The sequence below is a fragment of the Centruroides vittatus genome, unplaced genomic scaffold (genome assembly GCF_030686945.1).
Source record: "Centruroides vittatus isolate TY-2023 unplaced genomic scaffold, ASM3068694v2 contig_329, whole genome shotgun sequence".
In the NCBI taxonomy this organism is placed as follows: Eukaryota; Metazoa; Arthropoda; class Arachnida; order Scorpiones; family Buthidae; genus Centruroides; species Centruroides vittatus.
This window is the reverse complement of record NW_027122113.1, coordinates 4,529,384-4,544,781: the sequence shown is the minus strand read 5'-3', so window position 1 is coordinate 4,544,781 and position 15,398 is coordinate 4,529,384. Positions and strand designations below refer to the sequence as shown.

The window sequence follows — 15,398 nt, the reverse complement described above, 5'->3', positions numbered from 1 at the left end:
ATTTCCAATTTACATCATGTTGTGAAAATTGAAAAGTTATCATTGCAAATTTACAAAACTATCCATATTTCATGGTTTTTGTAAATTTTCAGTGATAACATGTAAAGATACAAAATACATACTCTCGAAAATATTTAATGTGTGATTATTTTACAATATATTTACTAAATTGTTGCACTTGTATTGTTTTAAATATTTGAAAGACATCAGTTTTAAGCAAAAATGAATTTATAAAAAGTTTTGAGTCTTTATATATAAAATTTTCCGTTAGTTGAGTCAGTATTGAATTAGTGGCATTCTCCTAAATATCAGTTCACAGAAATGTAATCAATTTGTTTAATGAGCTGAAATTTTAAGTAGAAATTCATGTCTTAAAGCAAAAAATACAGCTTTATCAATCATTGATTATTTTTCTTTGCTTTTTAATCATTTGTATATATTATGATTATTTGAATGAATTATTCAAATCTGAAATTCTTTCTTTTGGCTATATTCTTAGTTTCTCATATTAAATTGCTATATTTTCCATGCTGTGAACTTTCAAATTTTTATACGTAAACTATTTTAAAAATTACATTAGGATATTGCCTAAATGGGTACAGCAGTGCTGCTAACAAGACAAAATCACTCTTATGGATGAAAATAATATTTTAGTATGAGATTTGATTATAAATAATGAGAATTTTGTATCTTTTGGACAGTTTTTTCCTTTATTTTAAGACTAAAATATATAGCAAAAGGGGTTAGGGGTATCAAAACTTGGATGATTATTTTTCATTTTAATGAGTTTGCTGCTAGAATTATTAGCAAAATTTTTTTATACACTGAAAAATATGTTAAAATTAAAATGGTTTTATGAAATAATTTAAACTTTTTTTCATATTTTTTAATGATTTTACTTTAGGATTCTAAACAAAATTCCATGATCAATGGAAATTCACAAAATGGAGAACGTCGCAGGCGAAGATTACCTGTGATCCCTGTTGATAAAAAACGTAAATAGCTATTTAATAATGAATGTAATTTATTTGATTTAATTTTACCTGTCATATTGATATTTAAGTAAAGATTTATAGAATATTCAAAAGAAAATAACACATTAAAATGTTTTTTTTTTGTAACTATTTATTTATTTATTTATTTATTTATTTGATATAATCAACATAATATATGGAAAACTAGAAGTAACTACACAATTTTTAAGATTTTAAAATCAAGGTTTATTTTAGACAATTTTCTAATTTATTTCAGATCAAAATGTAGGAAATTATTAGGTTTTATATTTTTAAAATGAATATATTTATTCAGCTCTCAGTAGATTATGCCAACAACCTAAAACACTTTCTCAAGAAATTCAAGAACAGGAGCAAGAAAATAATCCAGGACTCTTATTGCATCAGATATCTCATAATTTATATTTGCAAGTTGATACTTCTGGAGGACAAACAAAAACATCTCTCAGGTATTAATTCATTTTAAGTAGTTTCTAATAATTTTATTGGTATTATAAATTGAAAATGAAAAGTAATAGCTTTATTAAAAAGTTATTTGAAATGATTTAATTAAGATTTTTGTATTTAAATACAAATGTTTAAATTTGAATAAAACAGAAACTACAAGTTCTACATATTTTATAAGAAAATACAGTAAAACTTTGCTTTATGGCTCCTTACTTATGTGGCCAAGATAGTGTCCTAGAGTGACATTTATCTCCATTTATGTGGCCAACAATGCAGGAAAATCCCACATACCTAAATGCAACACATTGTTTAAAGCACTTTGAATTGAACTTTGTTGCTATAGTTGTATAATAAATTTGAGATTCCTCTGAGATAATGATCAAATAAAATAAATCTTTATTTGCACCAAACATATTAAATTTAGTCTTCAGAATTTAATAAGATGAAAGATAATTATATATTTCAATAATTTTATACCAAACCTGATTATATTTTCTAAAATATAACTATGTAAATCAGTGATATCACTGATAAGTTGCATACTCTTAACCTCCAGCACAGGGTAAGAGTATGCATTGGAATCTTTTCCTTTTTTTAAATTTCTTGTCAAAACTATACTTGTTTATAAAATCATACTGCCTGCTGGGTAACCAGCTTAGAGATGTGAAGGGAGTACCTGTCAGGAGTTGAAATTTGGCACAGAGTATTAAGTGCCCAAATCATGCATGCATTAAAAAAAACAGACTTGTAGGTAGTCAGGGGACCAAGAACCAAGTCAAAATAAATGTGAAGACCCGAATATAAGTATAACAAGATTTGATTTAATTTTTTTATTTTATTTGCCAACCGATTTTTGAAAGTTAGGGTTAAATCAAACACAGAAACAAAGAACGGAAAAACACCTGACAAATTTTCTCATAAAAATTAATCATAAACCTTCGTTCCCACGGTAATAACTTCCTTGTAGAAGATGAGTTAACTGTTGAAAAATAATTATATCAAGTAATTCACCATTGGTCAAAAAGGACTTTCACCCTTGACGTGCATCGTGAAATCTCGAGCCCAAGATCCCGAAATAAAAGGAAAACAAACGATGACGCAAGAAGGAGAAAAGTTTCGACAGCTGTCAAGTGAATGTGTGTGTGTGCCGTGGATTATCGTCTCCCGCCATTGAAGCCGTCCATCCCATCCATCCAAATCCTTCAATTTGAACTTTAGTCAATTTGACTCTTATATTCTAGTGAACTCTCGTTATTTGGACTTTATCAACAATCTCAAGATTACTAAGGTATTTATCCTACTCACAATGTTTTGTAAACCCTCTCTCTCTAGTCAATTGAGACATGGTTCAATAATTCGATTTGATGATATAAATAATACTTCCAATTATGTTAATTGATGTATTTCATATCAATCCCAAAATAAACGGGTATTTTTATTTAACTATAGAAGAGTGTGCGTTTCTTCCTCCATTTTCATTATCTGGCATCCCACGATTCCGAAAATAACGCGTATCTATCTGCGAGAAATTTGATAGATTGGTGTCAGTTCCTGACGTGAACAGGATCCTACGATCCTCATCCGTAAATAAACATTGACCGCTCAATCCCTAGTCATCCTTTTGACAAACGAGATCGGACCTCAAGGTCTTGTGCCGTTAAGAGGTAGAGAAGGTAAGAATCATCTTCCATCTCCTACCCTCGGTTAATCTCACATAAAATACAAAATGGCGATACTCTCTGCAAACAGGTGGTAGTGCGAGATTTGTGCATGCGTTGCTTGTTGAAAAGTTCGAAAAGCAAACGTTGCTAAATCGAATTTTGACAAACGAATTTTTGAAAAAACCCATTTACCTGTCCCATGTTATTCCTGACATATCTCTGGTCGCCACATGCTGACCTTGACTAGTTGACCTGAGATAACTTGTTTCAGCATTGGAACATTTTTGAAAGTAGATGGCGTAAGTCGTTATAATTTTATATTAAAACTAACTTCCAAAATATAATTTGTTTTCTTTTTACATTTATTAATATATATATTTTGTTTGTGCAAAATTAAAAAAAAAAATAATTTTGGAAGATACAATGGCCAGGATTATTTTTTCGAAAATGAGAAATTTTTGTTAGGCTACGTCCTATGTGGCAGCATCCAGCAACTGCGGGCGGAAAGAATCTTTGTATGTGCTTCCAACACAGAGCAACTTCTGTCCAGAGTGGACGCATGTTGTTTACAAGATGGCGACAAGAAGACTTTGTCAAATGCTACTATAGAAAATATGATAAGCATTAAAACGGTAAATTTGAAAGGTAAATGTTATCACTAACTAGATATACAACAAATATAAAGAATCTTTAAAGAATATTAAGTTAAAAAAAGTTTTATTTTTAAAATGTTACATTTATACAAAATCAGAAATTATTAAATTACGTAAAAGATTGTTAATTAAATTACGTAAAAGATTGTTAATTAAAGTACATACAACATATATACACAATTTATTTGTCATTCTGTTTTTATTTATCTACAAAATCAGCCATTTTCTTCTTTGGAAGTGCGAGCTGCTTCCACTTGGTTGGTAGCTGCTTCCTGCATGCACATGTAGAAGTGTCATCTGGTGGTGCTGCATGCTAAATGCAGTTACCCTGGACACGCACATTTCTTGAATCAGTTTGTCTGCTCTACTTGGAAGCCTGTTCACTCCCGCAGGACGTAGCCTTAGGCATCAACAAAAATTCAACCCAGAGTGACACTCAACGGAGAGAAATTTTGAAATTGGATAGGTTAATTTCACTGAAAATGCATCATAGATGACTTCGTGGTTGTGGCCGAGGCCGGCGAAATTTGAACAATTATGCTCAAAACCAGTGATACCAAACAAGATTGGAGAATGAGAACAAGACCCACCTTGAGTGTCAATGTTCCTGCTTAGTAGTGAGTCTCTGAGACATAGTCTTGTCCCAAATATGGCTTTGCCATTTTACTTGTTTCTATCTAATATAGCCAACTGGAAAGATGTATAAATGATGTATATTCAGACAAAAATGTATTCTGATTAAACAATGAACACCTGAGTAATGCAAAAAATAACATACTCTTTCCCTCCTCTCTCCTACACTTTTATTATATTTAAAGCAATCTAAAATGTATTACTTTATACAATTATGCTTTTTAGTTTGTGTTTCCAGAACTTGTCTTAAAAATTATGAAAATTTTTAATTGTTCTTAATAAATAGTTAGATTTTAATCATATTTATATAAGAAAGACAAACTTAGCATTAAACTTATTTCTTTTAAAATGAACTAGGTAGCCAGTTAATTAAAACTAAAAATAATAATTTAAATTTTGGGCTTTACACCAAAACCAAAATCAAAACAAAAATTAAAAATAAAATAAAAATTTATTTATTTATTTAAACTAAAATTAAAATCAAATCAAATGAAACATAATATTTTGAAAATTGTAGATAAAGTACTTGTTGTCTTTCTTGATTGATTTTGGTTATTTCGTCCTGGCAGTCAGAGCTGAGTCCCTATTTATAGCACTTATTTAAAAGGGTTAGTTTTGATTTTGGCAGTGACAGAACATTTTGCTTTTAATATATATATAGATATTTAGAAAGTTTTCATTTTAGGTATTATCATAAAAATGGCCAATCAGAAGATTCAAGTCCAGATGAATTGCATTTATTAGCTAGTAGACTAAGTTTAGATGTTGACAGTGGAAACTCCAGTGCACACAGTCCAGATGGAGTAAAATCTACTTCTCCAGTTAATGGTAATTTATATATATATTATGCTAATTTATTTTATTAAAAACTAGCTAATGTACAGTACCTAGTGATGCTCAGGTTAACTTATAAAAACACATAATGATACTTTCAACAAAAATATATTAAAGTTTTATATCAGAATCAATGAATGAAATTATTAGTATTTGGGCAAAGAAGCACTGATTAAATAGTAATGACAACACAGCTGATTTTATCCATTTTCACATTATTTAGGTCAAGTATTCTTAATAATAATAATTTTTTATTAATTTACTATTTCTAAAATGAAAGAAATTGATACTTTTCTATGAACAGTAATATTTGTAATGCTCTTTGGATCTAATAAACTGCTATACAGATCTTTACAATTTTACACATTTTACAAAGCATATGATTTAGGATTCTGGCCTTGATCCTTACTTTTTATTAATTCATTCTCAAAAAAGTTTTCCAAAGAACAATAACATTCACTTTTCTTGCTCTCTGCTTGAAGCAGTACCATCCACTTCAATTACTGTCTTTTCACGACAATTTATTCTTACAAACTTCCTTTACTTTATTTACTTCTAATCAGTGGTGATATTCGAAATATTTAACAAAGGGTTCACTAGCAGAAAATTTTTCCCTGACAATCACCGATAAATGAAATGGAAGTTTTGAATAGAAATAAATACAATACCTTTTCTTGCAACTGTATATCTAACAATCAGTGGCGTACTTGGAACGTAACGAGCCATGGGTGAAGGGCAGGTAACGATAATATTTTTGTCGACCTTTTTTTTTTTTTTTTAGGCAGGGGTAATCTTTACCGCAAAATGGCGCTTCTGGAAATACACACGTGTCATCGTCTCTCGAGATACATTATACTTTTTCTTTCGCTGTCCATAGCCCGACACGTGTTCGACAGCCATCTTGTATTATCTCGCGCGCGTGGCATTCTGGGATCTCTCTTATGACTGGATCAAGAACTCTCTTGAATCGATCGCGATTAAACCTCGATTGAAACGGTCGAGAGAGATCGCACCAAGACATACTCCCTGACCTTGCTCACAATCTAGATTGAAATGCTCGGTACGAACGGGGTATAAGGCTCTAGTTTAGTAGTATTACAGAGTATAATATGCATATTTTAATATATTTTTTTTAAAAAAACAAACCCACTGAGAAATGTTCCGTGTGTTTAACAAGGTTCGGGAAACTGAAAATTTTAACAACGGGTTCGGCCGAACCTGTGCGAACCCGCCGAATATCACCACTGCTTCTAATGCCAGCATGGATGGTATTTTTATTAATTCATAGCCATAACAAAAAAACTTTGAATTTTTTATTTATTTAACTTCAACATGTTAAAGTTCTCAAGTGATTTACAGCATTGTCACTTTCTACATTGAATGGTTCATTCGGAAGTACATGTTCTTCAATTTAAAATGATTCACTTTTTTTTTATCAAACACAAACAGTAAATTTTTTTTTACAGTAGATGTTGGTAGAATGTATTACCTAATGTATTCTAATATAATAACTATGCAAACTAGACTTTATATTGATTTGCATGTTTTATGCATTAGGATGTCTGTCAAAATCATCGTCGTCAACAAGCACATTCAGTTTAACACCATCTGGCAGTAAACTGCATCTTCAGGATGCAACACACAGAGGACTTTATAAATTTATTCCACGCCACACAGATGAAGTAGAAATAGACATTGGTGATCCTGTATATGTACAGAAAGAAGCAGAAGATTTTTGGTGTGAAGGTTGTAAATTTATTTATTAAAAATTTCTATTTATAACAACAATTATTTAATAATGTGCATATCTACTTAAAAGGTATAAATTTAAGAACATCTAAAAGTGGAATATTTCCCAGTGCATATGTTACAGATATTGATTACAATGATTTTGGATCTGGTAAATTTTTAATAGTAATTTAATTTTTGATATTTTATTCAATGGTTATAATTTATTTTGTCAAACTCTTTGTATAGAAAATTCTAGATCCAAAAAAGAACGATATCTAGTTGATTTTCTTGGATCCATTGAAGTAACCTCACATAAAGGAAATGATGTATTATGTCATGCTGTACAGAAAGTAAGTTTACCCTTATTATTTTTACATATAATAATATATTACCTTTACTTTTTATTTCTTAGATATTTTAAAATACTGAATGCTTGTTTGGATATTAGCAAATAAGAAAATTTTCATAAAAAGAGGTTTCATGAGTAAGTGGAACCCTTTTCTAAGAGAACAAAAGAAATTAAATATAATTTATTTATAACTCATATTTGTTGCAATTTAAAATATTTAAATTATCAAATAATAGTCTAAAAAACCAAAAACAAATAAAAGATAATGACTATTGAATAATAAGTCTTAAAAGAATACATAAAATTAAAAGTATGGTAGGGCAATGAGCAATTATTTGTGACATTGTCACAATACTGCACTGTAATTTTTAATTTATTTAATTTAAAATATATGCTCTCCACCTGAAATTAGTAATGTTTTGCCTCTGTAGTATATCACACTTTGGCACAACTCTATTATTAAAAGAAGTCATCTATTAACTGCTTTTAGTGGAAAAGTTTTGAATTGAAATAACAGGACTTCCACTAATTGGGGCCTCCTGCCCCTAAGGTTTCCATTTTTGGTCTCAACATTTTTTTCAAATTTTATCCAAAAATAAATTATAAATCCATACCTGAATGATTTAATTATTGTATTTGCTGATATCTAATATTCAAAAATGGTTCAGAATTTATAAAACATATGAATTGTGAATCTTATGTATTTGGAATTAAAAATAATGTGATAAAATAAATGTTTGTATATTTTAAATACCTTCTATAATTCAAAATTAGGTATTTGACAGTTCTATATTTATGATAGATGGCTGAACAGTTAAGATGTCAGCTTACTGCTCTGGAGATCTAGGAACAAATCAGGCTAGGTTAAAAAAATCACAGGAATCTTTTAGGAAGTGGTCCATCCAGATAAGTTTGGCCCTGTTTGTCATCACCCAACTGCCCATTCTGGGCATGGATGATCCTATATTGCCCTTAGTGTTCAGAGCAGAGTCAGAAGGAAAAAATATCCTTGATATGAATTTAGCATTAGAAATGCTGTATACATACTTAACACTGTTTTATTCTCAGTATAGCTGTCTCCTGTAGTTATGTCATTTGGCTGTTTCAACAATGTTATACATCCTGCAAATAAACTGTTTTCATTTTATACACACATAAGTTGATGTAGCAAAAGTATTTATTGAATGGCAAGTCCCATTATTCATGTTTGCAGGATATCAAATAGTATCGGTCTTACATGTAAAATTCAAATGAAACATTTACTATTAAGTTAAAAGGCAAACAAAACTTAAAATACTTGTGCTTTCTGGAATGCAATATTCTTAGGTAAATTTAGAATCATCCATATTTGATAATTGTTTTCAAATATAAAATGTTTATCACTCTGATTACAAACGAGTAATGGTGATAAGGGTATTATTTAGACAGTCATCCAAAATAGCAGTGAAGTTATAAATCTTATAATACCTAAATTTTATTTAAAAATAAATCTAGACAAAGATCTTTTAATAATTAAAATTTTGTTGGGATTTTGAAATAATACATTTAAAATTTCCTTAGTGTAATATTTTAAAGACTAGTTTTTCTTTTATGAATTGTTTTACGGTATACTCTACATTGATATTTTAAATAATTTAGTAAGTTTAAATTTCTATGATACAGATGTATATAGATATTAATATTTGATTATTTCCAATTTAGTCTTTGATAACTTTGATAGAGGAAGTTTTTTTTCTCTGTTTCCAAATTCCATTTGTCTGTTCTTAATTTCAATTTTGTGAATATTTACATGTTCATATCTAAGATCATGAATTTCAATAGCATTTGCTGAAGTTGGAATCACATGACACACTGTCACAAATCACATTTTGGTTAAATGGTGGTCTTAACTGTTTAAAACCAAAATATAACTACTTAAACTTTCATTATTAATTGAATAAAATCTAATAGTTGTTAACTGTTTAATATTTCTATAGTGGTCATAAATAATGTGATGGTGGCACCAGCTTTACATAATCTTCTTTCCCATTTATCCCACCTCCTGAAATAATTCAAGTCTACCTATACTAACCATAATTGGAGGTTTCTTTAAAAATGAATTGATTGTTCTCCAAGTAATTATACATCTTTACTAAACTTTTTCTGATTAGCAACCAATTTTCAGTAAGATTAATTTTTTAATCTTACTGAAACAGTGTTCCACTTAGCTCCCCAGAATGAAAATCCTAGTGCTGTTACTGACAGTGGTGGTTTAATCAACAACTAATATGTAAAAATAAAAATTAAAAGATATTGCTTTTGATGCCAAAAAATGTTCAATATACCAGATGGGTTATTTTTTGAGGAAATATTTAATCATTTTTGTAGGTTGCCAAAGCCAGAATGTCAGAAATGGGAATAGTCGTCCCTTATCAATGCATTTTGGAAATCAGTGATCAAGGACTTCGGATGGTCGATCGAAGCAGATCAGCTGTAAGTTACTTTTGGTGCAACAAAAGCAATTTTTAATATTTCAGTTGTTTCACTTGAATTTTTATCTTTAGCCTATTCCTGTGCCAATACACGATTACTTTTTTAATCTGAAGAATGTTACATTCTGTGGATATCATCCTTTTGATCATAGGTTATTCCATATTTTAACATTTTGTATTTTATTACCATATATTTTAATGAGTCTTATAAATCTTGATTTTTTTTTTTCTATAGGTATTTCGGTTTTATTACTAAGCATCCTTTACACCAGAGATTTGCTTGCCATGTATTTAAAGGAGGAGGTTCTACAAGAGACATTGCCGAAGCAGTTGGGTGAGTAAAAATTAATTAAAACATTCAATTTAATAACAGGCTATTACAAATATTGTATATCTTAAATTCAGGAGAGCATTTCAGAGATTCTACCAGAAATTTATTGAAACAATATATCCAACTGAAGATATTTACATAGAATAAATCTCATAGTTTTGCATTTTGTGTTGTTAGTGTTATGTTGTTGAGATATATCTATTCTTCTGTATAACAAACCTAAAATTTGAAAGGGAAATCATGAAGATTGTCAAGAATATCTCACCATGGAATTCAAATCTTGGTGCTTCCCTTCTCTAAAACAATGTCAAATTTTTACTTTTGAAATATTCTGAAAATTTTATTATTCATGCCAAACTGGAATTTTATTCATAAAACTCTTAAAAACTTTTTCTTTTGGCAGAATGTGAATTTCAAATTATTTAGCATAGAAAAGGATATAAAATAGTAGATAATAAGTTTATGAAGTGTATATAAGTAGAGAATTATTATATAATATAATAATTGCACTTTACTCTGTGATTTAATTTACTCAAAATGAAATGCTTCAAATCAATCATCAGTATTATATATAAATGCTGTGACACTAGTTGTTTAGAAATGTTTAATTGGTTTTTGGTTTTACTTGTAAATAATTTAAGCAATACTTATTGTCTGTTTGTAAAAATAAATTTTTTATTGTTTATTCTGAATTTCAGATGAAAAATAAACTTTAAATCTTTCAGTCGGAATATTTTGTCCTCACTTTTTTCTATATTTGTTTGAAATTTAAAACTGGAAATTTTAGATTTAGAACAAAAATATCCTGTAAGAAAGAATTGCCAATAGAATCAAACACAGACATGATTCAATACAGTTTTATTTTTTATGGGCAGTCTTTTGGATCAATGCAACTACCCTGATGAAGAACTTTGTCAGCAGAACATTGGCAACCCACCACACATGGTTTGAAGCATTGAGTTGCTAGAACCTTTAGAGGCATGTCTTTATTTTCACATGTTCTTGCACAGGCAGGCCCACATTCATCAAACATCAGACCTCGGTCTTCAGGACAAGTAATAGCTAAGAATACAAAATATTTTTGAATAATTAGATTTTCACTTATCAAAATATTTCATACTTACCACAAAGAGTTGCCGATCTCCAATTGAGAACCACTCCGGTTCGAGAACATTCTTGAGAATAAGTAGAAAGAATGTCACAAAGGCAATCGTCATTTTCGGAACAGGCGCACAAGTCATAAACACAGGATGCATGATATAACTCTGGTGGTATTAATTTATGACAAGGAGCAAATAAAGGCCCCTAAATTAATATAGTAATAAATTTTGTCCTCAGAAAAAAGTCAAACAAAATCAGTTTTTTAATAAGATGTTAAATCTATCACCAAGAAACCCTGTCAATAATTGACCTGATAATCTCAACACATCCTTAGTCTTATTAATGTTATAAACAAGTAACATTACTTAAGATTTAGAACATCCTATATTTCGTGTATATATATATATAATGATAATGGTGCCACTTATTGAGCAAATGTTATCAAATTGAAGCTAGATTGAAAACCTGACACAGGCTTGTGAAATATATCTAATATATATATATATATATATATTAATCTAAGAGATGTGAACAGTTTATGCTCGCCTAGTTACCACATTTACAATTCTAGTTCTATTTAATAATTTCAACATAAAAGTAAAATAAGACTATTTTGAATTTAAATGTAACAATCTATTTTGGAACAGTTTCTAACTGATGTTCCAAAAATCAGTCACCAATGCATTAGGCTAAAATATTAATATATAAGAAAATTAATTTCTCAGCAGCCAAAGATGTTTAGTGATTTTGTAATTAATCCTCCTTAATCCATATCTCTCTAAAATGTAATTAATGTTGTTATCTTTTAATTTTTTTTTAATGGTCATATTTATCATTGAGTTAAGCTTAGAATTAGTGTATGGTAAATTAATTCTTGAATTACAGGTTAATGCATGCACTAGTTGAATTTTTCATAAAACAACCTGGACATAATTTTAAACTTCTTACAAGAGCATAAAACCAAATGAGGTTATTTTCAAAATTTTTGCTCAAACTCCAATCTTTAGTTTTTTAGTAGGCAATTATTTTTTTTAATAAAAATATAAATACGACTTTTACAAAGAAAAATCTTTGCATGTTGTCCTCCTTTTTCACCGTTTGCACCATCAGCAGTCCTTGTACAATTCACACAAATTTCGGAGACGACCTTCCTTTGTAGGCTGCTGCCTCCGCAAAAGAATGTAAAACAGGTAAAGCGGCCTCTGGTGCTAATGCCACAATCATAAAAATTACATTTTAAGTAAAAATCCAATATAGGTACATGGCTGTCGCTATTTATATTTTTATTAAATGTAAATAGCGACAGCCACGTACCTATATTGGATTTTTACTTAAGTAAAAAATAGAGGTAGGATATAAAACCACAAAATCTTAACAAAATAATAATTTTATTTGTTCTGTTGCACCTAATTTTTTTTAATGCTAACAGAGCATTCAAAAAAATTAGGTGCAAATTTAACTGATAGTTTTGTATGTTATAATGTTTGTGACAATTTTTCAAAATTGCATTTGTTGCTTCTGACTTGGTCGGCTGGAACTAGGATTCTTTGAATTTTTAGTTGGCACAAGAAATAAGAGGATGAAGAAGCCTCATAAGTACAGAACAGGTCAATAAAGGATGAAATGGTTCTCAAGCATTTAATGCTTTTCATAGTGAAATTTGTTTTGTCCAGGTATAGTATCTCTCTCTCTTTTTTTTTTACTGCAATATCTAGTACATCAGATTCTAAAATGACTACCAGAGTGAAAGTATTTAGACATTTTCTTGTTAAACACAATTCAGAGTTCAGCTTCTGTTGCCAATTACTTTGTGATCTTCACACTTTTTATTGGAAAGATGTAGAAATTTTTTGAACAAAGAATTCTTTTCACTCTGAAATTGTTGCTTCAGATTTGAGATGTGCAAAAGAAAACTATTACCAACTGCAAAGATGCAACTTGGCATCTTTTCAATTGACATGGCAGAGTAAGAATTAGAGACAGCACTTCATTCATAAAATAATTCAAGAAAGTCTTTGTAGAAAGCTCATCTGTCTCTCTCTCAAAAATATAACTTTGTAGTTCAGATTATACAGAACATTTTTAAGTTACATAATATGAAAAAGTTTATACCAAATCAAAACAATAGATATACAAGAAATCTAGTTATTTCCATCAGTTGAAGTACTATTACTTCATATCCACAAGGACTGCATAATAGAAGATGTGAAATTCTTATTTTTCATAAACAGATCATTATTGTTCACTTACAGTCATGAAGGATAACAACAATAAGGATGAAGTTCATATATTAGCCATGTTGAGGCTGAAGTTTTCAACGTGAAAATGTGTACATCAGACGTTCAGCACCGCCTTCCTGTAAGCCTAGAAGTTTGACAATGGCATTTGGAATGTCAAGTATGATACCACTGACTTTCCAAACACCATTGTCAAACTTCTAGGCTTACAAGAAAGCGGCGGCGCCGAACATCCGATGTACACGTTGAAAACTTTGGCCTCAACTTAGCTTAAATATCTGCTTCATCTTTAATGTAATTTTCACTGTTAGAAGTTTTATTGGAATTAATGTGTATCAAAATTAGTAATGACAAGTCAGAGAACTTGTAATGTAGTTGCAACTTCAGTTTCTTTGAATCATGAGGGAGGAATTTTAAACAATTTGTTTAAAATGATGCTAATAAGACAAATAATGAGTAAGCATTATGAATATTATGGTAGAATTGTTCATCAAAAAATTTCTTTACAGAAGAACCTGTTAACTAAATCATTTTCTTTCTCGATCATCCATCTTAGATATTTACATGTATCAAAATCCCAAACAGTTCGATTTAACAAACTTTAACCTTTGTGGCAAAATTTTAAAAAGATGACAAATTATTTTTTAAATTCGATCAATTTTAGGGTAAAATATTGCAAACACTTAACCAAATGGGCAGTGCCATAACTAGCCATTTTTGTGCCCTGTGCAAGAATTTGCATTTTGGGTCCCCTTTCATGTGGGCCCTGTTGCACCCACCTAGTTATGGCACTGCAAATGGGTGATCTGTCATTCCTAAGCATATTCGAGTTTCTGGATGACACAATGATTCCATGGAAATATTGTACAAATGGTTTATTGGTGATCTATAACTAATGCATAAAATCTTGATTTCTAACTGAACCTCCATAACTCAACCAGGCTCCACTGTATTTTGTAAAATTGTGTCAAATATGAAATTAACTAGGATAGTGGTAAAGAAAGAAGGCATAATTAGTTCTTGTGTTTTGTTCATTTTTCATGCCTAAATTCAGTTAGGCATGCTCAGTCCCATCAGAGAGCACTTTAATACCTCTGTATATTGAAAATGAAGTCACGGATCTACATTTAAGTGGGCTCTCATTGCAGTTAATGGTAAATCGGCCCATTAAATTTTGAGAACAAACAATTCTGTAAGCCACATACATTTTTGAGGCAAAGCATTTAATTATGTTAAAGATATTCAAATATATACAATAAAAACTAGTACAGAATTTTGGCATTCATGATTAAAATGACTATGCTGTTACACATCAGCTGACTTTCCAAGAAACAGTCTAAAACATCCATGGTAGTTGATCCCCCAATTTAGAAATTTATTGATATAAATGTTTCAATGCTACATGTGAATATTCAAATCTGTTGTGATTTTAAATATATCCTATTAGACCTAAAAAATACTGTTCTTTAAAATTTCTACATGATATTTTTAAAAATATAAGAAATATACATTACAGCTTATGAAACTTGGGACTCCCACTTGAACTGTACAGAATAATTGTCTAACAACTAGATATCAATACCAATAGCTGTGTCATATTGTAAATACTATCACAGCTTAGCATTTCTTAAAAAACACTCCTAACATACAACTAAAATATGGTTTAATATGCTATTATTTTAATTTATTAATTCAGTGGTACAGTACACGCCAATAAACACACATTTTCTAAAAAGGAAATTGAATAACCATTAATTTTTACCAGAAACTCAAGTCATTGAATTTTTCTCTGGAGATCTACCATTTTTATGCATAATGCAAACAATTCTAATTGTCTATTAAATTATTATATATATCTAAACTATTTGTTTAACTATAATTCCAAGTTTTACGAATCATACAGAGCCAAATAAAGTAATGTAATCCATTTTCACACT

The 15,398-nt window shown here is 29.6% G+C and overlaps 2 protein-coding genes across 7 annotated transcripts in view; one reads left to right on the top strand and one right to left on the bottom strand.

The window, feature by feature from the left end:
• Nucleotides 1–10,854, top strand: part of Aplip1 (JNK-interacting protein Aplip1) — a 30,632-nt gene extending 19,778 nt beyond the window's left edge. For all 5 annotated transcript variants that reach the window (XM_067268606.1, XM_067268605.1, XM_067268607.1 and 2 more), the window contains 10 exons: nucleotides 905–995; nucleotides 1,309–1,462; nucleotides 5,093–5,235; nucleotides 6,799–6,987; nucleotides 7,061–7,141; nucleotides 7,219–7,322; nucleotides 9,689–9,793; nucleotides 9,865–9,944; nucleotides 10,028–10,126; nucleotides 10,198–10,854. In XM_067268606.1, the coding sequence (XP_067124707.1) occupies nucleotides 905–995; nucleotides 1,309–1,462; nucleotides 5,093–5,235; nucleotides 6,799–6,987; nucleotides 7,061–7,141; nucleotides 7,219–7,322; nucleotides 9,689–9,793; nucleotides 9,865–9,944; nucleotides 10,028–10,126; nucleotides 10,198–10,270 (1,119 nt within the window). In that variant the 3' untranslated portion in view covers nucleotides 10,271–10,854. The remainder of the gene's footprint in view (nucleotides 1–904; nucleotides 996–1,308; nucleotides 1,463–5,092; nucleotides 5,236–6,798; nucleotides 6,988–7,060; nucleotides 7,142–7,218; nucleotides 7,323–9,688; nucleotides 9,794–9,864; nucleotides 9,945–10,027; nucleotides 10,127–10,197) is intronic.
• Nucleotides 10,855–10,964: 110 nt separating this feature from the next.
• Nucleotides 10,965–15,398, bottom strand: part of LOC136973825 (kielin/chordin-like protein) — a 39,054-nt gene continuing 34,620 nt past the window's right edge. For both annotated transcript variants that reach the window (XM_067268603.1, XM_067268604.1), the window contains 2 exons: nucleotides 11,248–11,428; nucleotides 10,965–11,185 (listed from right to left, as the gene is read on the bottom strand). In XM_067268603.1, the coding sequence (XP_067124704.1) occupies nucleotides 10,989–11,185; nucleotides 11,248–11,428 (378 nt within the window). In that variant the 3' untranslated portion in view covers nucleotides 10,965–10,988. The remainder of the gene's footprint in view (nucleotides 11,186–11,247; nucleotides 11,429–15,398) is intronic.